This window comes from Didymosphaeria variabile, assembly GCF_027946475.1.
Source record: "Didymosphaeria variabile strain IMI 356815 chromosome Unknown scaffold_1, whole genome shotgun sequence".
Lineage (NCBI taxonomy): Eukaryota > Fungi > Ascomycota > Dothideomycetes > Pleosporales > Didymosphaeriaceae > Didymosphaeria > Didymosphaeria variabile.
Genome location: NW_026611620.1, coordinates 2,841,363 through 2,868,988, shown reverse-complemented (window position 1 = coordinate 2,868,988; position 27,626 = coordinate 2,841,363). Strand labels below are relative to the sequence as shown.

The 27,626-nt window shown below is 53.9% G+C and overlaps 9 protein-coding genes across 9 annotated transcripts; 7 read left to right on the top strand and 2 right to left on the bottom strand.

Moving 5' to 3' along the window:
- Positions 1-498: 498 nt before the first annotated feature.
- On the top strand, positions 499-2,373 carry N0V89_000915 (uncharacterized protein; the record flags this gene model as incomplete). The annotated part of the gene is made up of 2 exons (XM_056209733.1): positions 499-666; positions 721-2,373. 2 exons carry the CDS (start codon positions 499-501, stop codon positions 2,371-2,373), a joined length of 1,821 nt encoding a protein of 606 aa, XP_056076555.1.
- A 1,019-nt stretch (positions 2,374-3,392) lies between these two features.
- N0V89_000914 (uncharacterized protein) lies at positions 3,393-6,625 on the top strand (the record flags this gene model as incomplete). The annotated part of the gene is made up of 4 exons (XM_056209732.1): positions 3,393-3,462; positions 3,807-5,379; positions 5,455-5,726; positions 5,781-6,625. The coding sequence occupies 4 exons, from the start codon at positions 3,393-3,395 to the stop codon at positions 6,623-6,625; spliced, it is 2,760 nt and encodes a 919-aa protein (XP_056076554.1).
- Positions 6,626-9,395: 2,770 nt separating this feature from the next.
- N0V89_000913 (uncharacterized protein) lies at positions 9,396-11,225 on the top strand (the record flags this gene model as incomplete). The annotated part of the gene is made up of 2 exons (XM_056209731.1): positions 9,396-10,329; positions 10,378-11,225. The coding sequence occupies 2 exons, from the start codon at positions 9,396-9,398 to the stop codon at positions 11,223-11,225; spliced, it is 1,782 nt and encodes a 593-aa protein (XP_056076553.1).
- A 502-nt stretch (positions 11,226-11,727) lies between these two features.
- On the top strand, positions 11,728-15,267 carry N0V89_000912 (uncharacterized protein; the record flags this gene model as incomplete). Its single annotated transcript, XM_056209730.1, has 1 exon — positions 11,728-15,267. The coding sequence occupies one exon, from the start codon at positions 11,728-11,730 to the stop codon at positions 15,265-15,267; it is 3,540 nt and encodes a 1,179-aa protein (XP_056076552.1).
- A 283-nt stretch (positions 15,268-15,550) lies between these two features.
- Positions 15,551-18,589, bottom strand: N0V89_000911 (uncharacterized protein; the record flags this gene model as incomplete). Its single annotated transcript, XM_056209729.1, has 1 exon — positions 15,551-18,589. The coding sequence occupies one exon, from the start codon at positions 18,587-18,589 to the stop codon at positions 15,551-15,553; it is 3,039 nt and encodes a 1,012-aa protein (XP_056076551.1).
- A 261-nt stretch (positions 18,590-18,850) lies between these two features.
- On the top strand, positions 18,851-19,401 carry N0V89_000910 (uncharacterized protein; the record flags this gene model as incomplete). The annotated part of the gene is made up of 2 exons (XM_056209728.1): positions 18,851-19,064; positions 19,238-19,401. The coding sequence occupies 2 exons, from the start codon at positions 18,851-18,853 to the stop codon at positions 19,399-19,401; spliced, it is 378 nt and encodes a 125-aa protein (XP_056076550.1).
- A 258-nt stretch (positions 19,402-19,659) lies between these two features.
- N0V89_000909 (uncharacterized protein) lies at positions 19,660-21,065 on the top strand (the record flags this gene model as incomplete). Its single annotated transcript, XM_056209727.1, has 3 exons — positions 19,660-19,750; positions 19,995-20,893; positions 20,949-21,065. 3 exons carry the CDS (start codon positions 19,660-19,662, stop codon positions 21,063-21,065), a joined length of 1,107 nt encoding a protein of 368 aa, XP_056076549.1.
- A 1,184-nt stretch (positions 21,066-22,249) lies between these two features.
- N0V89_000908 (uncharacterized protein) lies at positions 22,250-24,139 on the bottom strand (the record flags this gene model as incomplete). The annotated part of the gene is made up of 1 exon (XM_056209726.1): positions 22,250-24,139. One exon carries the CDS (start codon positions 24,137-24,139, stop codon positions 22,250-22,252), a length of 1,890 nt encoding a protein of 629 aa, XP_056076548.1.
- Positions 24,140-24,631: 492 nt separating this feature from the next.
- Positions 24,632-27,621, top strand: YSH1 (endoribonuclease ysh1; the record flags this gene model as incomplete). Its single annotated transcript, XM_056209725.1, has 5 exons — positions 24,632-24,781; positions 24,833-24,930; positions 25,179-26,307; positions 26,387-27,059; positions 27,113-27,621. The coding sequence occupies 5 exons, from the start codon at positions 24,632-24,634 to the stop codon at positions 27,619-27,621; spliced, it is 2,559 nt and encodes an 852-aa protein (XP_056076547.1).
- Positions 27,622-27,626: the final 5 nt, after the last annotated feature.

Below are 27,626 nucleotides of genomic sequence, written 5' to 3'. Positions count from 1 at the left end.
TCCGCAAACGTTAGCGCCCGCCAGCCAGTTCCGTCCGTTCAGCTTATTGTTGATTGGCTACACATAGGATACTTCTGCCATGTCCACACCAGAAAAGCCAACAGCGAGCGAAGCATGCATTTAGTGGCACTTGTTGTACGATATAACAAGCTGATCCACTCTAAAATACTAGTATCATAGGAAAATAGTGGAAACATTTCCACAATATCTTTGTACGAATGTCGAGTATGCAATCTTCATATAAGAGCCTGTATCGATACTCTATGTCGAGATCCTCCAGCTACGCCTCAGTCGTAAGAGATGCGTACCTTCCTTCCGTTGTTGGCCCTGACCCTAAGTGCGCACGCCCGCCCTGGCATACAGCAGCGAAGTAGCTGCCCATACTCTGCTTCTGCCGTAGAACAACGCTCAGCGGGTCCGTATGCTAAACAGGACGAAAGTGGCTTATTGCCTCGACATGCACTGCGCCGGGCAGAAGGAAAGAAAGGTGCATTCTTCATGAACCGCATTGCTCCTGGGACGTCCGAAATATACATTGCAAATGCTGATGGCAGCAATGAGCGGAAGCTGTTGGGAAATGAATCGACCTTCGACTATCAGGCCAGCTTCTCGCCTGACGGACAGTGGGTTACGTTCACAACCGAGCGCAATGGGGACGGAAATTCTGTGAGTGTTTTTTTGCAGCTCGATGACCGGAGCGAGCTGACACTAGATTGAAAGGATATCTATCGAGTCCGGCCAGATGGCAGTGGCTTGGAGCAGATCATCGCCACATCGTCCTACGAGGCCCAAAGCGTGCTTAGCCCGGATGGCAACATGATTGCTTATGTTTCTACTGCGAACAACTACAAAGCGAATGTATGGGTCAAGGACCTCATAACGGGCGAAGAGAAGAACCTTACCAACACTGTCTTGGTTGCGGGGAATTCAAGCTTACCCGAGGGTTACTATCGGCCCGCATGGTCACCAGATGGTGAATGGATCGCTTTCTCTTCCGCTCGTAACACCCAATGGCGAGGCCACGGCAATGGTACTGGTTGGGAACACACCCAGGAACTCTCGATATACGTCATTCGACCCAATGGTCGCGACTTCCGGCAGCTTGCAACGAAGCAGGATTATTGTTTGGGATCACCTAAGTTTTCTCCCGATGGCAAACGCGTCATCTTCTACGAGATCACCACGGAGGCTACTTGGGACTCTCATCGCCCTGAGTCGGTCAGTGCCGTGACTGGACAGCTTGTGTCGATTGACTTTGAGAGTGGCCAGGATGCTATCGCACATACTTCAGGTCCTGGACTGAAGATGAACCCACAGTGGGTTACCAGCAATGTGATCGGCTATCTGGTGAAGACTCCCGCTAATGAAGGTCTCAACTATACAGCTGATACGACCATCGGGAACGGCACGACTGGGAACGGTACTTATGCGCAAGTCAAGGCATCACTGCGCTCACCATCCTGGTCGCCCGATGGCACACAAGTAGTCTATGAGAAAGTAGACTTCAAGGCTGTCCGCCCAATGGGCAAGCAGCTGTACAGCTGGGATGCTGATTGGGAGTATCGCTTCACAGATGTCTTCCCGCAGCTCTCACTCCAAGGTCGCCTCGCCATTACACAGAAGCAACTTGGCAACTCTAGCGTTGTCACAATGAAACCCGATGCCACAGACCTGGTGGATGCCTTCGATGTCTATGATCATCTGAACGACACCTCGGCCATCGGAAAAGGTCTCACAGGTGCCTTCCAACCCTCGTGGTCCCCCTATGGCGATCTGGTTGTTGGACTGGGCTCGTGGTTCCAATCTCGTGCCACAGGGTCAGGCACATTATGGCAAATCAGCGCCAATGGCTCTACCGCTGAGCAGCTCACCTTCGAAGACGAGGCCAACACGGGCTTCCCCAGCTACTCCCCCGACGGGAAGTCCATTGTGTATCGTGTCTTCGGCAAGGAATACGGGCTCCGCGTCATGGACCTTGCCACCCGCTCCGTCCGCGTACTCACCAACGGCACCGCAGACGTCTACGATAATACACCCATGTGGTCCCTGGACGGCGAGCGAATTGTGTTTGCGCGCCGTCGCTCCTACACGAACTTCGACGTTGCGACTATTCGACCCGACGGCACAGATCTGCAGATCTTGACGACCAGCGGCGGCAATGACGCGCATGCAGTGTGGAGCCACGATGGGAGAATCATGTACAGCACGGCCGAGTATGGGTTTCGCGATGAGTGCGCAGGTTATGATCAGACATTTCAGCCGTACGGGCAAATTGTAATCATGGATGCGGATGGGTCGAATAAAAGATTGGTTACGGACAGTATGTGGGAAGACTCGATGCCCCTTTTCGTGGGTAGTGAATATCTGGGCTAGAGGCGAGAGGTATGGTGCGCAGATTGACGTAATAAAGCGGATCAAGGCGCATTCAAAAGCCTGACAGCCATGGTTCAAAGATGGACGAAATGACCAGGTGCCGTGTATGAACAGATTATGGAACCCACCAGAGCAATCACTCCAACCTTAGCGTTCGTGCACACGTGGAGGTACGGAAAGGAAGGATGAAGGTCCATAGTTGGCCGCCACGGCAAGTGGGGTCGTGGCTGTGATGGTGGCTGTGACGGTGGCTGTGACGGTGGCTGTGACGGTGGCTGCAAGATTGACCCGTCATGTCGAATCCCCCTCGCTTCCTCCAAGAACCACTCCTCCGACACCGCGTTTTCTGGTCTGGATGCCATCCACGGATCTTGCGTGCAATGTGTTCGACGTGCTGAGCGTTCTAATGAGCCGCAAGGGAGCATCGCACAACACTGCCGCATGTCGTCATGCAAACACCTGATCGGAAACACATCCAAGCATCGTGCCTCAGCCCTGCATGTTTTTCTAACCCATTCATCCCTTCGGTCCCTCGAAACCGCGAATTGCACCAGGCACCGCTCGCAGGACGCAGGAATGCGCAGCGTACCCTGCATGGCGTCCTACACAATCAATATGAACTCGAAACGATAGCGCCTATCGAAAAGTAGGACACACGAGTAGAGTTCTACGTATCGGACTGTGCGAACCAATCAGCGCCCTTCACATAACCTATCGGGAGCTGAGCGGGCTGACAGGCATGCATGTCCGTGCTCCTCACCGGCATTCGATTGCTTTTCTTAGAACAAAATGCGCAGATGCGTACAACACGCATCGTGATGGAGAAGACCCTTTATGTGGTGGCCGCTGGAAGCTCCAATGTTCGCCGCATGCCCACGTTTCTGAGCGACCTTGACGGCTGTGCCAACACGGCCTGTTCTTGCCCATTTCTGAATATACAGCGCCTTGCCGCTTCCATGGTGCAGGAACGATAGCTTTGTCGACTAGTCCGTACTAACCCTTCATCACACTCGTTCACCATGGACCCTCTCCAAGAGGATGTCTATACCGACTTCGTTCGACCAGAGAGCATGGTTGGCCTGGAACCAAGTAAATCACCGCCGATACCCACCAGACAATCCGCGACGTCTGCTCGCCGATATCGCTTGAGTCTGTCTCCCTTAGACAGCCTTCAAGCCGAATTCAAGAGGTACAACAGCACAGAGCAAAGCGGAAGTCTGCGACTATCGCAACCCTCAAACCAGCGGGTTCTTGTAAGTGCGAATCTCATATCAAAGTTGTCAACTATGGCTATGTGCCAATGGCTAAGAGACCATGCGGCGGTTGGTCCATCTCGGGACATCCGAATCGGTAGCCAGACTCTGGACCGAGTGCCATGCATGTGTCGGCCAGTAGTTGCGAAAGGCTGAAGTCGAATCTTGTCTCTCAATCAGCAATGTCAAGCGAGTTCCACCGGCTGTATCGATGTGAGCCTGCGGGCAAGGCTGATCTTCAACAGAGTCTCTCGCAGAGCGGTGCGCCAGAACGCACTCTGAGTCGCAAACAGGCACGTCAATTTGCGTTGCCCTCTAATCCAGGGACCTTCACAAGCTTAGCAGACGTCGATGAGCTGCCGGACTCAATCTCGGATGTGCCCGATTGGGACTTCATCCTCAAGAATCCGGTAGCCGCGGAGCGTCCCCGAAATAGCGATTGCCCAAGCCTCTTCACCGGAAGCACAATCAGCAGTCGGAACTCGTCAACAAGGTCCGCAAGGTCGATCAAATGGGATGCCTTGGAGGCACAGGACAAGGGCGTGTGTCCATACCCTGATTGTGGTCGAGTTTTCCGTGACCTTCCCGCACACCTACTCACTCATCAAGCTGAGCGGCCCGAGAAATGTCCCGTTGCGAACTGCGAATATCGCATCAAAGGCTTTGCTAGGGCTTACGATCGGGTTCGGCATACACTTAGCCACTTCAAAGAAACCATGGTGTGCGGATTCTGTCCCACGACTACCTTCATCGCAGAGAGAACTTTTAATCGCTGCGATGCCTTCCTCAAACATCTGGTCACCGTCCATGGTGTCGAGCAAACACTAGCTGGTCGAAAGGATGATGTTTATGGGGAGAGGAATAGGACACAGAAACATCTGACTAGTCAGAGGGTTGCAACGTGTGGACTGTGTTCGGAACCATTCGATGCCCAAGGGTTTTATGAACACCTTCGAGGATGTGCCCTTCGCCAAATCACAAGAAGCTGCACAGTTGCCCAATTAATTGAGGGCCATCAAGAAACAAAGAGCCCCCCAAAAGGAAATGAACTTGGCGACGACCCTGTTCCTACTGCATCCTATGGATCTCTACAGATTCCCCGCACGCCAGAGCAGCTATATGCCCCTTCCACGCGACCACGGTCGCCCCTGGCTTCGATCGAGGGTTTAGATTCCCCTGTTGCGCCAAAGTCGCAGTATCACGATCCAGAGAGCAAAGAGATAGCTGAACTCACGGCATCATCACGCTGCCTGTCTCTCACCTCTTCGCAGGATGAAGCTGTGAAATCTTCCGACGAGGAGACGGACTGGACCGAAGATATGGGTTCTCCAGACAGCGTAACAGATGCCGAGAGCCTCCGGCCAATGCTGTCTCCAATCAAGCAGCAACTTGTCAATCGCCTCATGAAAGAGTTTCATTGCATATGCGCCAAGATGTTTCGTACGCATCACGGTGCTGGCACTGCCGGCAGCGCGGGCTCGGGATACTACACAGGATCGAGCGGATCGTCAACCTATTCCAGCTCGTCTTTCGTCTCCCGTAAACGAAGTCTAAGCGGCGGCAGCTCACCTCCTCCGGATGACAACGGAGATGACTCGAACAAGCGTAGAAGACCTGACCCCAAGCACAGCGCTGGCAAGCACAGTGTGCCCGAATTAAGGTTCGCGTGTCCCTACTACAAGCGAAATCCTGGGCGGCATCAGACCTTCACATCTTGTCGCGACCCTGGGTTCATTACCGTCGCACGACTCAAGTAAGTCCGGCTTCGATAAGTCTTTAACTTGGCTCTGTACACGTGAAATGATTGCGCGACTGATAAACCTGCCAGAGAACACCTCTACCGTCGCCATCTTCTACCAATTCAGTGCAACCGTTGTTGCTCGACGTTTGCCAATGAGCCTACCCTCCGCGAACATCAACGCGATCCTCGTGGCTGCGAGATCAAAGAACAGGTACCACTTGAAGGCTTTGATAAGGATCAAGAACGGAAGTTGAAGAGCAAAAAGCGCAGTCTGGTTTACCAGAGTGAGGAAGACAAGTGGAAGGGTGTATATCGTATCCTGTTCCCAGACGACAACGATGTCGATATGCCGTCGCCTTGTACGTATAACTCATATATCCTTTAGCGAACGACCGTTTGACTCTCTACTATAGACATTGAATACCAGCCTTGCGCGAACGGCGGGCCGACAGGAGAGTCGCCCAATATTGCACGCTTCCAAGAGTTCTCCCGACTTGAACTACCGCGTTTGGTCCGTAGAACACTAGAAGTGACCATCGAAGAAGAAGCGCAGCCGTTGGAGGAGAAGCTGAAAGAGCGTCTCGTTGACATCGTGCGGGATTGCCAGACGCAACTCATAACTCTATTCCAATCTACCATGACTCGAAGTGCAAACTCGTCAGCGCTTTCGCTTTCACAACTCCGGATACCAGAAACCGAAAATGTCGTGGAGCCTTCAATTGCGACGAGGATCGTTCCAGTGCATGGCACACAACAGCATCCGGGTCCAGCGGCACCTTTCCACAACTTTGACTCTATACAGACATCTGATACGGCAGACTACATGGCTATTCCTGCGCAGTACCCAGAGCATGAGCCAATGGTCACAAAGCACGAGGCATCACCACCCGTCGAAGGCGGAGGGAGCACGCCCGACTCAGGGTACGATTCCACCTGGCATGCTGCACCTTTGCCACCAGAAAATTACATCCAGAATCAGGGCAACTTCACGCATACACTTCCGTTTGCACCTACGGCACACCTTCCGCAGCATCAGGCCCAGCCTGCATATAACTCTGGGCCTATGTTTGTAGAGTCGGACTACGTTGATTTGGGAGGGTACTACGGGTTGTTCCAGAGTCGGAATGCTGGGTTTGATGCGGGCATGATGGATCCGTCGTGGGCGTATCTGGATAGTGCAGGTAGTGATGGAAGTGGGAATGGACTGGGGCATGAACATGGCCATGGCCATGGGCGCGGGAATGGGGCGGTAATATAATGTCAGCTAGATAACACGAGCGCTCTGGCAGTGCCGTTTTCCTGACCCATCTTGCCGCACCAGCGATGTCATGATGTGTCGTTCAGAAAATATAAGAGGCATGGAACCGATCGGCCATAGCACATAGTAAGCTTTTATAATAGCTACCGGTAGCCTTACGAAAGATGCTCGAAACGAAGCCCAGTTGCTTCAGCTGCACCATCGCAGATATGCGGCGAAATTGTGAACAGCATACTTGCGGTTGTTGTCCTGTCATCGCACCGCTTCGGCGGCTTCTTAGTTTGAGGCGTTCAATAACAGCGATGGATGCTGGGAGCGGTACAGAAATGAGACGTAGTATGGTTTATCCCGTGTAGCCGGCGCATCTCCAGACGTTTTGACGTGTCGCGCGATGAGGCCTTTTGTAAGGATATATGAAACAACAACGCTGCTGTTAGCTTCGTGAGGCATCCCAACAGCGAGACTCGTTTGCGATGGTGGCATGGCTATCTCGAAGTCTACCTCAATATCGGGAGAGTCTGGATGGGATCACAGTACCCTGCAGAGCTGAACGTACGTATACCAGCACCTGTGCGTTGTGAACCTTGCCCTGGGCTGAAGACATCATTGGTCTGCTGCATGGACATAGTCCCATATCGGGTGTCTTCTGCTCACCATAGCGAGGCCATGGATAGACACACTGTATGCGCCACATTGCGTGCGACGACGGCGACCTCGGACCATAGTTCTCGCACTGCATCGCCCGACGTGAAGCCGGATGAGGGTAGGCGTGCTGATTGGAGCAGTGAGGCGAGTCCAGACTTGCGAATGTGGGGAAAGCATGAGCGCTCCTAGGGGGTTTGGTGTTGGTTGGAAACGCACTCTGCAAGGGTCACCTCAGCCATGCGTTGAAGCGTTCCAATGTGTGCCATGTTGCCAGGTATTTCATGCAGACACTATCCGACAGCGTGAAGTGAGCAATGGCTGCCGTATGCTCATCCTGTATTTTGATCTTTTACTCGATGCGCAGGAAAGCATTCGACTTGATGTCATGTATTGATCGAAGTGAGCAGCCTCAAATTTCGCAGTTGGATGAGGGGGGTCAGTCTACCACGGGGAGGAAGGTCACGGTGTAATAGCGATGGTCGCAATGTTCCCATTGTTGGAAGATGCTCTCCTAACTTGGACAAGGTCGGGAGGGCCCGAGCGATGTTCAGATATGTTGATGCGAGTCGCGGCACAGTTACCGCAGCGTGCGGAAGCAGCCGATTTTAGCAGCGCCGAGACTCGCCGTGTACAAATAGACTTTCGACTTCTGGTGGTTTTGGAGTCTGGCCGATGAGATGCCTTGATGAAGCTAGGACAAGTGACCGGAATCGCCCTAGCGACCGAATCCATTGACAAAACTGCAGGCGCAGCTTCAGCCCTCGACATATGGGGCAAGCGGCTCAGAGTCTGTACGCATACGGAAATCCGCATCGGATTGCAGTAAACACTGGGAGGCGCAGCCAGCGTACTATGTAGATGCTCGGGGTCGACAACGGTGTCAGGCATCAGCCTCGCGACCGAATTTTCGGTGTTGGTGGTCAACATCACGGTGGAGGAATCAAACTACCGAAAACGGCAATAGGCGTAGAGCTGAAGATTCGCACTCGGTTTCGTGGCGCAGCCTGGCAAGCTTCATTCGAACACTGTTCATTCGTCGGCGGAAGCATGCCGGCACATGACTGGAGCTTCGGGGCATCATCGGGACGTGGAAGCACTAGGGCAATGGGCATGATGAAAACACCACGAGGTCAGCACGGAGCCATGGCCTGGAGCTTCTCGTGGCCGTTGCGCCGGTAGTGAGATGAGGTCGGCAGTTTTTTTTTGCCCGAGGTGGGACAATCGTCGACGGCGCTTGGTGTTTCATGAGCTCCGACGCCCTGAGGACCCACTGCGAGACAGCGGCCAGTAGTGCAACAAACCGCCGGATGAGGGAGCAGCGTCAAGAAAACCACGTCGTCAGAAAAGGACATCTGGAGCGTTCAGCAGAGGCCCGCGATCAATCAGAGATAACAAGCGTCCGGACGAATACCGTCAGCGATCGCAAGCTGTTCCCTTTGAGGGGAGGCGTTCGCGTGCACAGCCGCCTTGTGCTGGGAGGCGTCGGCGTCGGCGCGTTGCGGGCGACCGACGGGTGCAGGCGACGCAATCCATTCCTGCCCGGCAACCGCCATTTCTCGTCGCTGGCGTCGCTCTCCAGGCGGCGGAGACGAGCGACAGAAGTGCGCTGGCGGTAATGCACCACGGCCAAAATAGATGGCATTGCACCCACCGTGGAGACAGGATCTGAAGAGTGCTGGCGATCAGGGGATCCGTCGACGCCGAAAGAGGAGCAGCGGCCGAGCGCTTGGCTCCCAGCGGCCCCAATGCCTTCTGGCGTGGGCACCGCCTCACCCTGAAACGCCTCCGAGCAAAAGCCCTCCACCCTCCGTCTCCCTTCGTCTTCATCTTCAGCACCATATCCTCATACCGTCGCGACAACGCAACCGTTCCCTATTCGCGCCTTTCCCTCTCCACAACCATCCACCGCGGCAGGAGACCAAGGTACGTGAAGCCAAGCCACACCGGCGGAACAACCGGGAAAAGAAGCGAGCTGACGACGACTTTCAGACGCCTAACCGCTCTGGTGGCCCAGACTCGTCCCCCGACTTCAGCACCTCGCAACAACCCTCTTGACGCCTAAGGAGCCCGCCCTCGTCGTCCGCAACACCCACCGGCTCGAGCACTCCCACCACGCACCCAAACAATGGCGACAGCCGTCCATCATGCCATGACCATGCCGTCAAACTTCGGAAACGCCAACCAGTGCTTCGATCCCGACACGGATTCGCTCTTCGACTTCAGCCAGCTGCCCTCGCCCACGCCCCCCACCATCTCCAGACAGCCGTCCAACGCTGCATCCGCCATCACTAGCCCCACCAACACCGTCCTCGATGGCGAAGACATGCAGACGCCCGCAAAGCCCAGCCACGAGTATGAGCGCTTCAAGCAGCAAACCGGTCTGCCCACCGGCTCTATTGCAGGCATCAACCCCTCATACAGCTCGAGTCACTCCATGTACTCATCCACAGGCATCGATGAGATGAGCCTGATGGGTGAGTCCTCCATGATGGGAGGCTGGAACAGCGGTATCCCCATGGATATGGACGTGTCCATGTCGCAGCCCGCCTTTTTCTATCCCTCCAACGGCGCCTCACAGTCATCCGACTTCGTGGACCCCAGCGCTATTACCCAAGAGGAGGTACAGAACGTCCGCGTCTGGCCTGGCATGCATCAGCAGCAAGCCCAACAGCAGGCACTTGCCAAGGCCCAAGCACAGGCTCAGCAACAGAGGGCCCAGCAGCTTGCCCAGCAAAGGCATCAGCAGGCCAGTCAGCAACAGAGCCGCCATCACCATGGTCGCAATGCTTCCAACAGCCCCTTGAGCGACGCCCGCACAGAGGAGACCATAGCTCGCGTTGTCAATCAGATCCGTCAGCAGAGCCAGAACAGCGCCCTCGCTGGTGCCAATGGTCAAGGTGACCTTCTGCCTCACATCATCCGTGCGAAGAAGGATGAGGAGGACATGGACGAGGATGAGCGCCTGCTCGCCTCCGACGAAGGCAAGAAACTTAGCTCCAAGGAGCGTCGCCAGCTTCGTAACAAGGTCTCCGCTCGCGCTTTCCGATCGCGCAGGAAGGGTAAGCACCATCATCACCATCAAGATGACACCAGCTAACGCAGAACAGAGTACATCGGCCAGCTTGAGGGCGAGGTTGCTATGAAGACCAATGAATGCAACGAGCTTCGTACCCAGAACCGCGCTTTGATGGAGGAGAATGCCCGCTCCAGAGCATTCATTGAGCGTCTCCTCCGCCACCAGGCTTTCACTCCCTTCCTGGAGGAGCTTTCCCGTGACGAGAGCCTCGAGACCAAGCCTGCGATGCCCACTCTCTCCGGTTCTACCACCCCTACCCCTGCACCCGTTCGCAAGGACGTCAGCGCCTACCAGAGTCAGCAATTTGGTGCTATGTCGCAGCCTCAAGTCGGCATGACCCTCGTGCCCGAGACCCCTCTGGACATGTCGATGCTCAACTTGAACTCGAACGGCTGGGCCATGAACAACGGCAGCTCCTCGTTCAACTATCAACAGCCGCAGGTCTTTGCCGTGACTCAGCTCCCCGCCGGTCCCAGCCACCCTCTTGACATGGATGTCCTCTCTGGCAAGGGCTACAGCTCTATCTTTGCTGCTGAAGATGATGCCTCAGCTGAGCAAGCCAAGCCTGACTACCCTGTCGTCGAGCGAGCCATGCCTTCTGAGAAGCCTGCTCCGGTCGAGGCCGAGGATGAAGACCCAGAGTTCGATCTTTACAACTCTGCGCCTGCTTCCAAGTCTGCCGTTGTCATCCCCAGCATTGAGAACCACGAGTCTCTCTTCGGTGACGTCAGCTCCGAAAAGGTCTTCGCGCACTTCCAGCTCCAGATTTCCGATGAGGTCGCTGATGAGCTCAAGATGGCCCGCTTTCAGAGACAATGTGCCAGGATGGAGGCAGTTTTCGACCGTGTTGCGGCTTTGACATCGCACCTCGACTCATGAAAATAGTAGCCAGTCTTTTTCTTGTCTTCCAGGCCCAGACTGCGGGCTCTGCACTTCGGGCTCCCGGTCGCACATCGACACGGGATTCCATTGACCTGTCACTTCAAGATGTGGATCCCCTACTTTACTGGCTTTATAACCGCTATGCCTACACGGCTCTCTGTTAGATTGAACGCATGACTCACGATTTCCTTTGTTAATCGCTGGCCAGAAAGGCTTCAGCGCGGGGTTGGCGTTTTACATAGTATTACTAGGAAGGGCAATTGGCAGGTATTCGCTGTATATTGGTTTAGATAGACGGCAACGGCCGGATTTGTGAATGATAAATAAATTTAGTTGAACAACCTACGTCAATTGGCGCGTGATGACAATACCTTCTCCGTTTGCTCTATTGCTTTGGAACGGCATTTGGTGTACAACAGCTTTCCAAGGTTGTGGAGTCTTCGCAGGCAGGGGCCATCGGCAGCTAGTAACAACGTTTCTCCGACGAACCAAAAAAGTGATGCTTGCTCGTGCAATTGACTTGACTACTAGGTCGCGCATCATACCCGCCGCCTGTACATGTGCCCCTCATCCTGTCATTCCTCCGAACGTGGCCACATTGGCTATCATCACGACCGCCGTCCGGCGCTTTACGACCGTTACGACCGTTCTTCGCTCCGCGCGCAACTTTGGTAGCAGCAGCGCTCGCTACTCCGGGGACAGTTCTAATCTAAGCATACTATTCAAGCTCTCGACGAGGCACGATAACGGCACGAAGCCTGTAATAACATATACGCCAGTCCGATCGGCCGGTCCTCCCGAGTCAGGCGTGCGACCGCGACCAGAAGCGCAACCGTTACAAGCACAACCGCGTTCAGCTTCATGGAACAAATCTGGACTGTCCGATGACGTCCAGTTCTTAGCGACCGGACTACCAGCTCTTCTTGAGCCACTCAAGGTACCGCCACAAGATAACAGAACCCCGCGTCCAGAAGCGAACAAGGGCGCGAGTCTTGTTCGTCGCGATTCAAGCAAGATGGCCTCCTCTGTCCAGATTATAACGTCGCCTACAGCGGACACACCGGGCACAACGCTTATGCTGCAAACTCAGAAACAACACTACATCTTTGGCACCCATGCCGAAGGTACGCAACGGGCCATGGTGGAGCAAGGTTTGCGGATGACCAAAGTCCAGAACTTCTTCATGACAGGAAAGATGGATTGGCAAAACGCAGGCGGATTGATTGGCATGACTCTGACGCTGGCTGATTCGGCTACGTCTGCGTACGATATGGCTATGGAGGTTTATCGCAAGGGCAAAGGCACGAAAAAGCTCCAGGAGCCACAGCGGCCGAAGATCAACGTTTACGGACCGCCGAACTTGAAGCACGCTCTGAATACATGTCGCCGGTATATCTTTCGGAAGGGTATTCCGGTGATTGCGACCGAGTACAAGGATGTACCAATACATAAGAATGACCAAGGCGCTATATTGCCAACATGGCAAGACAACGCGATACAGGTCTGGGCTTTGTGTACATCTCCTGCACGGAAATGTGTAGATCCAGATCGTGAGCAGCAGTTGGCTAAGCTACAGGATGCTTATGAACGATATGCAAACAACTTCGAGGAACATCAAGCACCCGAAAATGAGTCTGCCGAGCAGAGGGATGCACGCTATGATCGCATCAGATCAGCGGTCTTGAACCTGATGTTCAACTCCAAATGGACTCTGGACACATTGGTGGAGCGACACATTTCAGATGTCGAGCCGCCTGCCGCGATATTCGTTCGCAATTCTGAGACGAACCGTATCGAAGCCTACCGTGGACCGAAACCTGGTAGTGGAGACCCTTTACCAGATATCAAAGTTCTCACGCGTACACCATGGCCAGGTGCGACAATTACTGGTCTTCCGCCTACAGCACCAAAGGCAGAATCGCTTTCGTATATTGTGCGCTCGCAATCAACACGAGGTACCTTTGATGCAAAACGCGCAAGAGAATTTGGGTTAAAACCTGGACCAGACTTCGGTATGCTAAGCAAGGGCCAAAGTGTGCAGAATAATAAGGGAGAAACTATTACCCCACACATGGTCATAGGACCTGACAAACCAGGAAATGGTTTTGCTATATTAGATGTTCCTTTGGTCGATTATCTGGAAACCTTGATACAGAGAGAAGAGTTTATGTGCGAAGATCTTACAAAAGACATTAAGATATTCTACTGGGCTCTTGGACCCGGTGTTTCTGGACATCCTCTACTGCAGCAGTTTCTAGAACGGTTCAACCATGCGGAACACTTTTTCTCCTCTGTGGATGATTGCCCGAATCGTATATCGCTCGATTCTGTGGCAGCTCAGACGATTCGACTTTCGGCCATCGACCCCGCTCGCTACCGCATACCCCAGCAGGACGTTAAGACCCTTCCCCAGACGAGCCTTTACGGTCTAGGATCACCCGGAAAAGCAGCCAGTATGCAAAATGTAACTCCTGCTGTGAAGGGGATCAAACATATCCTAATGCCCAAGTTTGAGCGGAAAGTAGATGAAGCAACAGAAGAAGAAAAATTCCGTAGTAAAGAAGAACAAGAGACACCTGATGTTTTTGAAATGGAGGTGCGAGCGCAAATGGATCCAAAGGTTTTGAAACTAGCCGAGGAAGCTCAGCAAGCGGTGAAGAACGACCACGAGGCTCTGTCAAGGTGGCGGCAGCTCATTGCACGGCCCGATACGGAGGTGGTTACTCTCGGGACGGGCTCAGCTTGCCCTTCAAAATATCGCAATGTATCTGCGACGCTTTTGAGGGTACCGGGCGTTGGTAACTATCTGTTCGATTGCGGCGAAGGTACCTTGGGCCAACTGCAGAGGGTCTTCAACACCGACGAGCTGGTTGGCATCCTCAAAGACCTGCGCATGATCTGGATAAGCCATCTTCACGCAGATCACCATCTCGGTACTGCTTCTGTGATACGCGAATGGTACAAACTCAAGCACAACAGCGTCCCACAGGTCGACCATCCATCAGAGTCAACTGTACTCGCGGACAACGCGTCGAAGTATGGCCTTTCCGTTATTTCACACGAAGGAATGATCAAGTGGCTCCGGGAGTACTCATTAGTGGAAGACTTTGGACATAGCCGCATATTGCCGTTGGAGATCTCTGCCGTTGGACGGTTCGAAGACTCCGGATCTCGACTCACTTTCACTTCCACCGCCGCCTCAGGACAAATGGAAAACCGTTTAGTCCTCCAACAAAAAGACTACGAAGCCATCCTCGGATTGTCCGACATGCAAGCATGCAGAGTCTCCCACTGTCATGGCGCGATGGCAGTATCCCTAACCTTCCCCCGCGCATCTGCCGACCCAGAAAATATAAAGCCGCTCAAAGTGTCGTACTCGGGCGACTGCCGCCCAGCTCATACCTTCACCCTCATCGGCCGCAACTCCACCATCCTCATTCACGAAGCCACCTTCGACGACGAGCTCAAAGGCGATGCCATCGCAAAGAAACACTCGACTACCTCAGAAGCCCTCGGCATCGGTGCCCAGATGAATGCGAAAGCCGTTGTCCTCACACACTTCAGCCAGCGCTACCAAAAAATTCCCGTCTTGCAGACCGTCCAGGACGGCGAACAAGACGACCTGCCCGACCCCAACGCCATGGAAGATGTTCAACAAGATGACGGCGACAATGCGCAGACAGCTCCTACCGATGCCGCGGTCGGGACCTCCGCTCTGCCCTCCGACTCTGCGCGCCCGCCAGCTTCACTGAGCAAGGCGGAGGGCTCGACGGCGCACGAGCAGGTCATCAAGGTGCGGTCGAAGGACATGAAGGTCGCCATTGCTTTCGACTACATGCGTGTGAAGATTGGGGAGATTGCGCAGCTGGAGAAGTTCAACGAGGCGCTAAATCGGTTGTTGACCGCGGAGGAGGAGGCCGAGGTTCCTGGTTCAGAGGGCGTTGTTGAGGGGGTGCCCGTGATTAATAGTAATGGGAAGAAGACTAGCGGCGATGAAGGGGGTGGTTGGATGAAGAAGAAGAGTAAGAGAAACAACTAGGGTGGCAGACGAGAGGTGTATGAATAGCCATATGCATAGGGTGAAGTTTGTGCTGTCAGATAGAGCAATGTGAGCAACAGCTGCGAGAAGATCCCGAGCGCGTACCGAATGGTCGCACCGAGTAAGCTACATTCCTACTTTTGTACAAACAATCCGTACTATACATATACACGCTCCTCTCTTACATGTTTATGAAACAGACGCGCCTCATATGCCGCAAAGCTATGCTCCTTCTTCGATATTCGCCTCTAACCCTACCTATTACCTGGTTGCCAGCTGAATTTCACCAGTGGCGTGGCGCCTGAGATTCGTCCGAAAGATATCCGTCATGCTCTGCGTTCACGTACTCGGTGTCCACCTCTGGCGTCTGTTGGTAGCGTGTCTGCCCATTTGGCGCCTGCTGATATGACATCTGGGTTTCCTCGGATGGCACTTGCTCATGCCCACTTTGGTCGTAATGCTGTTGCTGTTGCTGGTATTGTTCGTACTGCTGTTGCTCGTACAGCTCATGCTGATACGGTGCCTGCGGCTGCTCGTAGCTAGCATCACCTTGCATGGCCTGCGCGACGCGGTCACCTCGTGCACTCCCCGGGGCGCTGAGATGTTCGCCAGCCAGACTCTCCAGTAGCTCAGGGGCGAGCGCCCGAACAACGTAGAAGAACTGGTCGCGATCAACCTGGTGCAGGTTCGTCGGCGCGTCCTTCGCAACACCTGTTCCTAGCTGGACATCACGCACAATGGCCCTCGCGCGGTCCCATTTACCGGCCTTATATAGCGCTTTGACAACCTCAATGAGTGCAACGAAGCTGGGCCTCTTGCCGTGCGCGCCCATCTTGGTGAGTACCGTCATCATGGACGCGATTTCGCCGACCCTCGCATACCCTTCGATGAGTCGGTCAAAGAGGAATCTGTCCGTAGGCGCCGCGGGCGGCCCCAGGATGCGCGTTACGAGACTATCAATCTCTCTGATGGCTGGCGGATCTTGTTGAAAGTAATGTGTGACTAGCGAAGTGTATATTTGCGGCGAGACGGCGAAGCCGCGACTCATCATGTGATCAATGACAGCGCGCACGCCTTTGTAGTTTTTGAAATTTTTCAGTAAGCGGTCCACAGCGATCTGGTACACGTAAGTGTTGGGCTTTAGGCCACCTTGTTCGAGTTGATCGAAGAGACCAAGGACACGATCTGCCTGCTCCTGGTGTGAGAGGTCGTCAAACTTCTGGTTGTCGAAGGCCGCACGGAGGAGCATGGTGTGCGTAGCAAGATCACCTTCTATACCCTCCTTCTCCATTTGTCGAAGTAGCTTGAAGGTGGTCGGAAAGTCATTGCCCTCGAGGTAGAGCTTGATCAAAGCGTTGTAGGTGCGAGCATCAGGTTTGATGCCAAAGTTGCCAGCCCACTGCAGGATCTTATGTACGTATGACAATTTTGTTTCGAAGGTGATGCCTTTGCTCCGATGACTTAGGACCTTTCCTTTGAGGGGTAATTGGGCGATAGCGTCGACCGCGCCGTTGATGACTCCAATAGCTGGCTTCGTGAAATTGTTGGCCATCTTTGCACTAGATTGAAGGTTTCTAGCACCTTTTGCTTTGCCTGCGTCTTTGATTGCGTTCTCAGCCGACAGCCACCTCTTGCCCATCTCGTCCAAGATGACCAGACCCGCCTCAACTTGCACATGAGTGCCAATAGTTGAGTGGACCCGCGTTGTCCAACAACGTTGGTCAGGCTCGAAACCAGAGCGTAGCATTCGGTCCCACACAGCATTCATGCCGGCCAGGTCTTTGGCTTTTGCGCAGCCCATTAACATTGCGTTCCACGTCTCCAAATCCGGTTTGACGCCGTGCGCAATCATATGGTTCCAGACTTTTACAGCGTGGTCTGGTTGAAACAGAGTCATGAAACCCGATAGAAAAGCGTTGTATACTGGTGGGGGTATCAGCGGCTTCGCATCAGACGCTTTATACGTAGTTTCAACCTCTCCCCAGATCTCCTCCAACCCGCGGACGTTGGCTTGCATCATCACTTGTCTATAGATGCGTTTGAGAAAGGACTCTTGCAAGTAAGAGGCCTTCTCTTCTGGAGTCACTGATGGGTCGAGACCATTTATTCTCCTGGCTAGGCTGGGAGCCAGGTCCATCTGGGCAGCGATGGACCGTCGATACTCTTCGCCTAAGCTCTTGATCTGAGCATTGACTTCTGCGTGTTTGAAAGCGACCACTATGTTTGATCCGGCCAACGTCGAAGTCAACAACCGAAGAAATGGCTGATTTTGTTCTCGGAGAGCGTCTGGAATAGTACGCGGAGGCTGCGTTTCTCCATAGAAGTAGTTGAAGATGTTTATAGCCGAGTACTGTAACTCGGGACCAGTAGGGTGCGTACGATGAAACTGCTGAAGCCGTGCCCCATAGTTTTTGCCTGCTTCGAAACGAACTTCTGATTCAGGGATCGTCTTCCATTCAGAGTTGATGGATTCAAACGGGTCTCTATCTTGCTGTGTCCCGTGGCGCTGAAAAAAAAGCTTCCAAAGAGACAGTAGCTCGACCAAAATCGCCTCTGTGCCCCGTTGTGTTGTGGAGATAGATGTTGGAGCCCCGCGTTGGTCGGCCGGTGCCATTGACAACAGGAACTCGTATGTGAGTTGTGCTATCGTCTGTTTCCATATGCCTTTTGGTGCTATGTCCAGTTGTTCGTATCGAAAGAGGACTTCGGTCGGTGTAGGGACTTGGTTGTTTCCGTGGGCGAATTCCATACTAATGCCCTGAGCAAGCCGTGTAAATATACCGCCGCCCGTGAGAACGGGGATGTCGCTGAGCGATGGATCGGTCAGAGCTGGTACGTCTCGTGAGGAGTAGGTTTTGTCGAAGAGGTCCCAGGCTGCTTTTACGTTGTTACGCTTCAAAAACCCATTTATGGTTTGCGCAACAGACGTGACTGCGTCTGAACCAAACGCGGATTTTGTCTCACGATACTGCTTCTGCCGGTGCTGCCCAGGTGGGCCTGTAGGCTGCGCGCTTCGGGAGTACCAACCCGCTGCTCCATTCCCTTCACTGTAATTATTATGATGACCCTGAGTGAGATCCGTCTCTTGGCCACGTCGTTCGTATGGTATCCTAAGCCCTTGAGACTGTCCCTCTTGCACCGCAATATCCTCATTTTGGGCCTCTTCAGGCGGTGGTTGCGCCTCATGGTTGGTTTGCGGCGCATTTGGGTTTTTGCGGAACGAGACGATGGTGGCTTTGGACTGCAATTGGGGGTGCCGCGGAGTTGGTAATCGTCGCGAGAGCTGCAGCCTGCATTGTTGGCAGACATGTGAGCGCATCATGGCGCTGCACGGGGCCGACGAAGGCGTTTGAGTCCGGTGAGCTGCTGTCTCTCTTTCGCGTCTTCCGTCGCGCGATCGATACGCAGGCAGGCGCTAGCTGCGAACGGCAATGCCGCTCCGGCCAAAGCTCCTTCCCACGTGCGACGCGATGGCGGTGACGCATGAGCCGCAATCTCCATCCAACTTCTCTTCTTTCGATATCGACGCAATTGGAGGGAGGAGAAGCTGCTGTTTTATTGTAATCCTCGCAATTCCGCTGTCATGACAACGTTCGTTCCGCGTGCGCCGTATACGAAGGAGGAGCTCGCCCAGCTCTATCCGCAGGAACTAGAGCTACAGCTAGTTCAAGTTGTGAGTACCTCCAATCTGAAAGAGAAATGGCATAATCCACTGCGGTTCCTTGAATCTAACTTCACTCTAGCTACTTCGTCATGGTCCGGCATACAATCCCGACCCATCCTGCATGACAGCCACAGTTGACCAATCCGTCTAGGTGAACGCAGCCCGGTGTCACCAAGGTTCCAAAATGTAACATCCAAACCTAACCACTGCTCGTGTCGACAAGACTGATTATGATATACAGGCAGGCCTGCGACCATGTATGCTTCGTAGCGCGGTGGTCGAACATGAATGATTAAACTATTACAGATTGGCCGTATTGCAACTCCGCCCGCCAGTTTTCCAGCGTTGTGATGGCAACCACAGACTGGTCAAAGTGGGATCAGTTGAAATACAGACGGAGACTGGAGACCTTTGGCCTCGACGATGGCCCTGGTACACCGCCTATCAAAACCAGTATTTCCAAGTTCTAAATTAGAGCAGTAATCGCTTCCGGTCCGGACGGAGAGTTTGATGGTATCTGGTATGGTGCTCTGTCTTTTCTTAGTACTACATTGCAAGGTTGAACGCAGGCTGCCAACAGTGTTCAAATCCCGATGCGGCGTTGTATGCAGACATGCACTGACGAGCAACGATGTAGCCAACCCGGAGAACTTACAGAGAAGGGACGCGAAACGACTCTTGCTCTTGGACAACGTCTGCGCCGTCTTTATGTAGACCAACTCCACTTCATGCCAAAGCTCATCTCCGACTCGGACATGATCTACCTGCGAGCAGCTCCGATCCCGCGAGCTTTAGAATCCGTGCAGCAGGCCTTCTATGGTCTCTATCCTCCCAGTGCTAGGACAGCCGACTTTCCCGCCCCAACCATCATCACCAGAACACCTGCAGGCAAGTCTCACGGGTACAAAGTGGATGCGTGTTCTCTGCTAAGCAAAAGAAAGACCATTTTTATCTCATTACGACATAGAAAAGAGTCTTTCCTTCGCTTAGCCAAGACACGAGGCAATGTACCATTCCCTCTTCTTTGAAACATACACTGACTTTGTATCTTCGGATTTGGCAGACGAGACACTCTTCCCTAACGACGGCAACTGTAGACGCTTCGCCCATCTGAGCCGCGCATTTGCCAATCGTGCGGCCGAACGTTGGAATGAGACGGAAGATATGCAGTATCTCTCCAAGCTGTTTACCAAATGGATGCCAGGAAACCACCCTGTTGCTGTGGACTCTCACCCCAGGCTTTCGGGTATCATGGATACGATCAATGCCACGGATGCCCACGGCCCAAAGACCAAACTGCCAAAGGAGTTCTATGACTCCAAAGCCCGCGCTGTCATTGATAAAATCGGCGTAGAAGAGTGGTTTGAAGGCTACAAGGAGAGCGCCGAGTACCGCATGCTAGGCATTGGTGGTTTGATGGGCGACGTCACGAGCCGCATGACGGGCAGCATAGAACGCAATGGCAACGACGGGCTTGTAGAAATTGGTGGCAATGACGGCGACTTGGGCCATGGAAGAGGCGGCGAAACTGACATCAAGCTTGCACTGTCCGGCTGCCACGACACAACGCTCGCAGCCTGCCTCACAAGCCTGGGCGCTTTCGAAGGCGAGAAGTGGCCACCGTTCACCAGCCACATCGCCTTTGAGCTTTTCTGCAAGAAAATCGCCACCACCGCAACGCAGCGTCTCTCCGACGTACCAGCCTCGGCAGGTACGCTTAACATCTCAGATAAAAAGCCACAGAGCTGGTGGGCGTCCCTCTTTGGCAACAAAAAGGCCTCCAAACAGTCGACCGAGCCGGAGCGCATCGCACGGAAACCGTTGGCCGACCTCACCCCAGAGCAACGGAATGAAATGAAAGACTACTATGTTCGCATACGGTATAACGACAGGATCATGCAGGTGCCCGGGTGCAAGCCGGAAGGGAAGCATCTAGATGGCGACATGACATTTTGCACGCTAGTAAGTGCTTCCTTACATGCGAAGCGATAGATGAAGGAGACTGACGATGCCATAGGAAGCATTCAAGGGAATCGTCGATAAGTATACCCCTAAAAATTGGAAACATGCCTGTGCGAGCAACGTCGATGCGCCGTCCTTTCCGAAGGAGGTGGAACCGGCTGGGTACGAGTGAGAAGCCAGGAACCACATCTCTGTGTATCATGAACTTTTTACGATTCAATTCAGGTAGATTACACATCCGGTTCCCGCATGTCCCATATCACTCTACCCATGTCGGCCATATCATCATCAGTTGCACCACCCTCTCGAACCTTTGATAGCCCATCTGATAACTTCGATTGCCATTGCCTTCATTCCCCTTCAATCTGCGCCTTCCATCCCTTACCTTTGCCCATGTTGTCAACTCCGCCCTACAGCCACTTTCCCCACCTGGAGTTTACCTCCTTCACGCCCTTCTCCCTGTCCTCGGCATGCTGTTTCACTGCATCCTGGTTCTGCGCCGCGAAAGTAAGCTTCGGGGGCATCTTCGAAGCGTGACCGACGCACACGACGGGGGGGCGGACGCGTTCCTGGCCATCTAAGTAATTGGGTTGGTAGCTACTTCTCGCTTTGGATTTACAGAAATGCAAAGGGCAGATAGTGTTGCTTGCTGTCTGAGAAAGACAACGACGAGGGGCGTGCCCGCATCATATATGTTCATAGGTAGAGAACAGGAAAGCAGAAAACGGTAGTCGAAGAGCCCAAATAGCACGCGGTCTAGGTTTGCATTGTCATTTAAGCTTGGAGTCGAAGCACGTGGGTCAGCGGACAAATGGTTCGCAAGTCGACCATATCGCTACGAGATCGTACTCATGAATCACATCTCCTAAACTCTTGTCATGGAAATCTTGTGTGCCACGATGCTGGCTTTGATGGAGGAATGGGCGAGCGCATACCACCTACTCGTAACAAGACCTCAAGTACAGAGCCGGCAAGGAACATCACCATGCACACTAGCAGATCCCGCATTCGTACGTATGCTGCATCCGTAAGAGCTTCTTAATCCATAAGTGTATCTCGTATACGCAATCATGTTGATTCGGACATTGTATCCCTCAAATCAATCTGAGCAGAGAGGGCTTATCCTCCTCACAAGAGAACCCGCAGCCTGATACTTCTAACACAAGTTTTCCAAAAGGAAGAAGCACACTAAAAGTCGTGGAACATGACACAAATCCTCATCATGTCTCCCGTGCAATCAATGTCCCCAAAGAAGTACCCACTTAGGAACGCCACCGCTGATGAATGTGCCTAGAGATAATTATCACAAGAAAAACCGAGAAATCAGTCGGTAGAAGAGGATGTCTAAGTAATCCTTCACCGTGCCGTAGGCACGGCAATGGCCCGTGGCCGATCCTCAATCTTCTTCGCATCCGTGTCCCAGCTGCGCATACGTGCTACGATCTGCACAAGCGCTTTCCGCTCTTTGCCGTCCGACTCGAGAACATGCACCAGGTCACGAAGTTGGATCTTCGCCCCTTCTTCACCATTCTCGAGATCGCCGCCCTGGAACACTCGCTTGTTGGCCAGTAAGCCGCGATCCGTCTGCTGCGCCGCCGGCGTAGCTGCGCCACTTGCTCCACCGCCCGTACTGGGGTTCCCTCTCGGTGTAGCTGCGCCAGAGACGCCGCCGTTGCCAATGTCCATCCAGGAGTATTTGGCCTTTTTGCCCTTTTTCATGCCAAGGGCCATGGCAGCAGTCTCGTTGGCTCGTTTATGTACGGCCTCTTCGGTATTGCCAGCTTTGGTGATGCGATCACGCTCCTTCTTGGTTATGGGTTTGTCCGGGAATGTTGTTGGCGTGGCAATAGGCGCGTCCTGCGAAGCTAAGGTGCCTTGCAACCGTTTCTGACGCTTGGCAATGCGAGCTGCTTCGAACTTCTCATCCTCCTGCATCCTGCGCTTGAGGGCATTGACTATGGGATTGGCGGTGAACTGTATTGTTGCTTGCGGTGCTGGAGACACATCGCTGGGAGGTGTAGGCAAACGTGCCGTTGGACTGGAAGCGCTATCTGGTGCTTCCCATGCGGTCTTTGATATGTTCGGAACAGCAGCTTCTGTGCGTCGGGCCTCTTCATTAGCGACGGCGAGGTCAGCTAGGTTAGGAGGCACGACGCCTTGAGCGGTGTTCCGACGGCCTTGTGCTAGTGCGAAGGCGTCTTCGATCACGGTGCGTACCCGTTCTTCTGCAGCGAGTGACACGAGGGAGACAAGATCCACAAGTGGCGCTCCGTTGTTGAGCAGGCTGGTCGCCTGGAGTTCTACGATCGATTCGCCATTAGACGCAGGTCCCATTTCGCGACGAGAAACATTTTGAACAGCACTGGGGATTTTGTCAAACAAACCTTCCAAGTCCAGTTTGATGCCGTGCTCGTAGACCTTCTTGGACATACGCTGGCGCACGCCAGCAGCGAGGAGAAAAGGGTCCGTCAGAGGGTGTGAAGCTGCTTCATTATGTATACGGGCAACATTGGCGTGCTTTTGCCGCAACTCGTTCTCCTGTTCATCCTTCGTTTTGGGTTGACTTAGCGGTCCGGTTCCTTGGAAAGCGCCATGGTTGGACTGTTGGGACCACTGATTGAAGCTTCCATGCGGGGAGATGGTCGACGCGGAACCTTGCGAGTTGTACGAGTTGTACTGCAACAAAGCCTCCTCTTCTCGCTGCAGATCGATGCCAGAGCCTGTAATGACGTCGGCAAGCGTGTTGGGATTTGAGTCCTTGGCAGTGCTCTTTTCCAACTCGTCTTCCTTCTGAGCCTTGCTAGCAGGAACTTTTGGCGGCAACATGGCTCCAGGAAAGGGTGGTCGCGAGTCTCCTGCCACGTGCGGCGGCTGATATGGCTGTGGCTGGTGAAATGAAGGGGTCGAAGGCTGTGACGCGACGGGCGACTGGGGCAGGGAGAGATATTGTTGCCCCGGCGGCGAGGTAGCGTACGGCGAGGTGTGGGTCGAGTACTGCGGGTTCGAGTTGGAGAAGGGCGAGTTGTACTGGGAGCTGTAAGGCGACAAGGGTTGCGGCTGCGGTGACAAACGTTGGCGCTTTGCGGGAGGGATGCCGCCGCTCGTTGGGGACATGGCGCCTGGCGACTGCTGGTACGGCTGCTGCGGTGAGAAGGGACGCTGATGGTTGGGCATGTTCCCTTGCGTCTGAAGCGGCGGCATGCCGTGCATGTTCTGCTGATACTGGTTGTAGTGCGGGTGCGCCATGATGGGTAGCGAGCGCGGTGCTCGTTCCCTATCGCGGTCTGGCGGCGCTTCTATCGGTTGCTCACCCGCTGAGGACGCGGTTCTCGACGATGGCTCGGTAAAACTATGAGGCGATTGAGCGGGAAAAGGCGATTGTTGCGGGCAACTGCGTGTTTGGTGGAGGAGCAAGAGCAGTCGCAAACGAGGGAAGTCGCGGGCGCACGGTCCTCGGCTAATTGTCGGCGTCGCGAACAATGAAGGACAACGGCTGCTGCCTTTCAATCACAATCATCACTTGCACCTCGCGTGTCCTCACTTATCCACCCGTCTCACCTTCACCGACGCTGCTGCTGTAGGGGTGCGGTGAAGTGTCTGCGCTTTCCAACCGATGACCGCGACCTTGTAGACCAGCCTTTGCGACGCGTAAAAGTGCGACCACTGACGACGCGCCGTGTGCAACTTACAACTTCTTTGGCTTTCAGACTCCCATAACCACTTGGCAGAGCTACAATCATGGCGACAAAGCGGAAGGCGGCCGCGATGGCGCCGGTCGATGAGGACCCAGTAGACCCCTCCGACGAGCTCATGTTCCTGTGTTTAGGGGGCGGCAATGAAGTCGGGCGATCGTGCCATATCATACAGTACAAGGGCAAGACGGTCATGGTGCGTAGGAATACGTCAAGAGAAATATATGGCATTGCTGACGCTGCGTAGCTCGATGCTGGCATGCACCCAGCTCACGAGGGGTTACAGGCCATGCCCTTTTACGATGACTTCGATCTGAGCACTGTAGATGTGCTCCTCATATCACAGTAAGTACTTCGGTTCCTGTTCGCAATCTTTTGGTACTTGGGGGACAAGCGTGGCGCATCACTGCAGTCGGACATTGCGGACATCAGGCTACATGTATACGAGAACCAATGGAATATATTTGCATTATACTGTTCGACTCGGTGATGTGCCTCTTACCACCATCAACCACTAGCATGTACATAGTATCTGCATCAGCGAACCTACCCCAGACACTAGAAGACCGCTGCAGACTGCTAACAACGGGAAGTTTTCATGTCGATCATGCCGCCTCATTACCTTATGTTCTGGCGAAGACTAACTTCAGCGGCCGTGTTTTCATGACGCATCCCACAAAAGCCATCTACAAATGGCTGATTTCAGACTCCGTTCGAGTAGGCAACATGTCCAGCTCAGCAGAGAACAAGATACAGATGTACACCGAGCAAGATCACACCAACACATTCCCCATGATCGAAGCGATCGACTTCTATACAACACACACAGTCTCTGGAATCCGGATAACGCCGTACCCGGCAGGTCACGTCTTGGGTGCAGCAATGTTCCAAATTGAGATTGCAGGCCTGAAGATCCTCTTCACAGGTGATTACTCCCGAGAAGACGACCGACATCTGGTGTCAGCTTCTATACCCAAGGACGTCAAGATTGATGTCCTCATCACCGAATCCACTTTCGGTATCTCGACGCATACTCCACGAGTCCAGCGAGAAGCCCAATTGATGAAGTCCATCACGGATATCCTCAATCGCGGCGGTCGCGCCCTCCTCCCTGTCTTCGCTCTTGGCCGTGCCCAGGAGCTTCTCCTGATATTAGACGAATATTGGGCTAAGCACCCAGAATATCAGAAGATTCCGATATACTACAACTCCAGCTTGGCGCGGAAGTGTATGGTTGTCTACCAGACGTACGTCTCCGCCATGAACGACAACATTAAGCGCCTCTTCCGCGAGCGCATGGCGGAAGCCGAAGCAGCAGGCGATGTGAGCAAAGGTGGACCGTGGGACTTCCGCTTTGTGCGCAGTCTGAAGTCGCTTGAGCGCTTTGACGATGTGGGCGGATGCGTCATGTTGGCTTCGCCTGGTATGATGCAGTCTGGTACGTCACGAGAGCTGCTTGAGAAGTGGGCCCCCGACCCTAGGAATGGTGTCGTTATCACGGGTTATTCCGTCGAAGGCACCATGGCCAAGGAAATCGTAAAGGAGCCCGAAGAGATTCCTTGCATTACGCAACGAGGCAACCAGTCGCGTCGCCCAGGGCAAAATGAGAACGAGCAAAAGAAGATCCCACGGCGATGCACTGTTCAAGAATACAGTTTTGCAGCGCACGTCGACGGCAAGGAGAACATGGAATTTGTGGCAGAAGTCAATGCGCCTGTAGTTGTAAGTCTCAGTTTCTTCATTGGCGGATTACAGCGTGACACGCAAACGAATCTTACGCTGACCGCTTTGATCCATATAGATTCTAGTCCACGGCGAGAAAGGCAACATGAACCGCCTAAAATCCAAACTTCTCGGCTTCAACGCGCACAGGAAAGACCCTGTCAGGATATTATCCCCTGCTAATTGCGAAGAAGTCCGCATTCCCTTCAGAACCGACAAGATCGCCAAGGTCGTTGGCAAGCTCGCATCCATATCGCCACCTATACCTCGCCTCCAGACCGATGGCGAAGAGAACGGTAATTCAGAGGAGCAACCGAGTTTGATCAGCGGCGTCCTCATTCAGCACGAGACTGATTTCAAGCTTTCTTTTATGGCACCTGAGGATCTGAAGGAGTACGCTGGCCTGACGACCACGACGATCGTGTGTCGGCAGCACATGAGGCTGTCGGCCGCGGGTGTAGATCTGATTCGGTGGGTGCTCGAAGGCGCATTCGGCGCTATCAAAGAGGAAGAGATTACAGATGCGGCCGTCAACGGCAAGGAGATAAACGGTAATGGCATGAAAGAATACGCAGACGAAGAAATCAGCAGGTCGAGTACGAAGTACGTCGTTATGGACTGCGTGAGCGTGCTGTGCAAGCCGAACGGTCTCGCTGAGGTCGAGTGGGAGGGCAACGTCATCAACGACGGAATAGCGGACGCGGTGCTCGCCGCGCTCTGTACAGTGGAAAGCTCACCTGCGGCCGTGAAGCGTAAGTATACAACCTGTTGTGACCCCAAACGGAACACATGCTAACATCCACAGAATCCTCTCGCCAACACTCCCACTCCTACGCAGGCGACCTCAAGAACCACGACGCCCTATCTCACCGCTTCAGTTCCCCGCATCCCCACCGCACCACCGACCCCTCTACCCGCCTCGACCGCCTCTTTCTCATTCTCGAAAACCAGTTCGGCGCTGACGCCATCATACCACTCTCCCTTCCCCGCACATCCACATCCCTCCCACCACTCGTCCCCTTAGGCGCCACTGCAGATGCCCCCAACGGCACAGCCATGGAAATCAGCGAGCCGTATTCTGTCGCCGCAGCGCCGAGCGTCACACCTACGATATCCGCAGAGGACAAAGCCGAGCTGCGACGTCTGCATAACCTAGGCATTCCGGTGCCCGGAATAGAATTAAAGTTCGATAAGTACGTGGCACGCGTGTGGTTGGAAGATTTGGAGGTCGAGTGCGCCAACAAGACGCTCAAGGCGAGGATCAAAGCCGTAGTGGATCGAGGCGTGGAGACGGTTAGTGGACTATGGGCGTAGCGTGA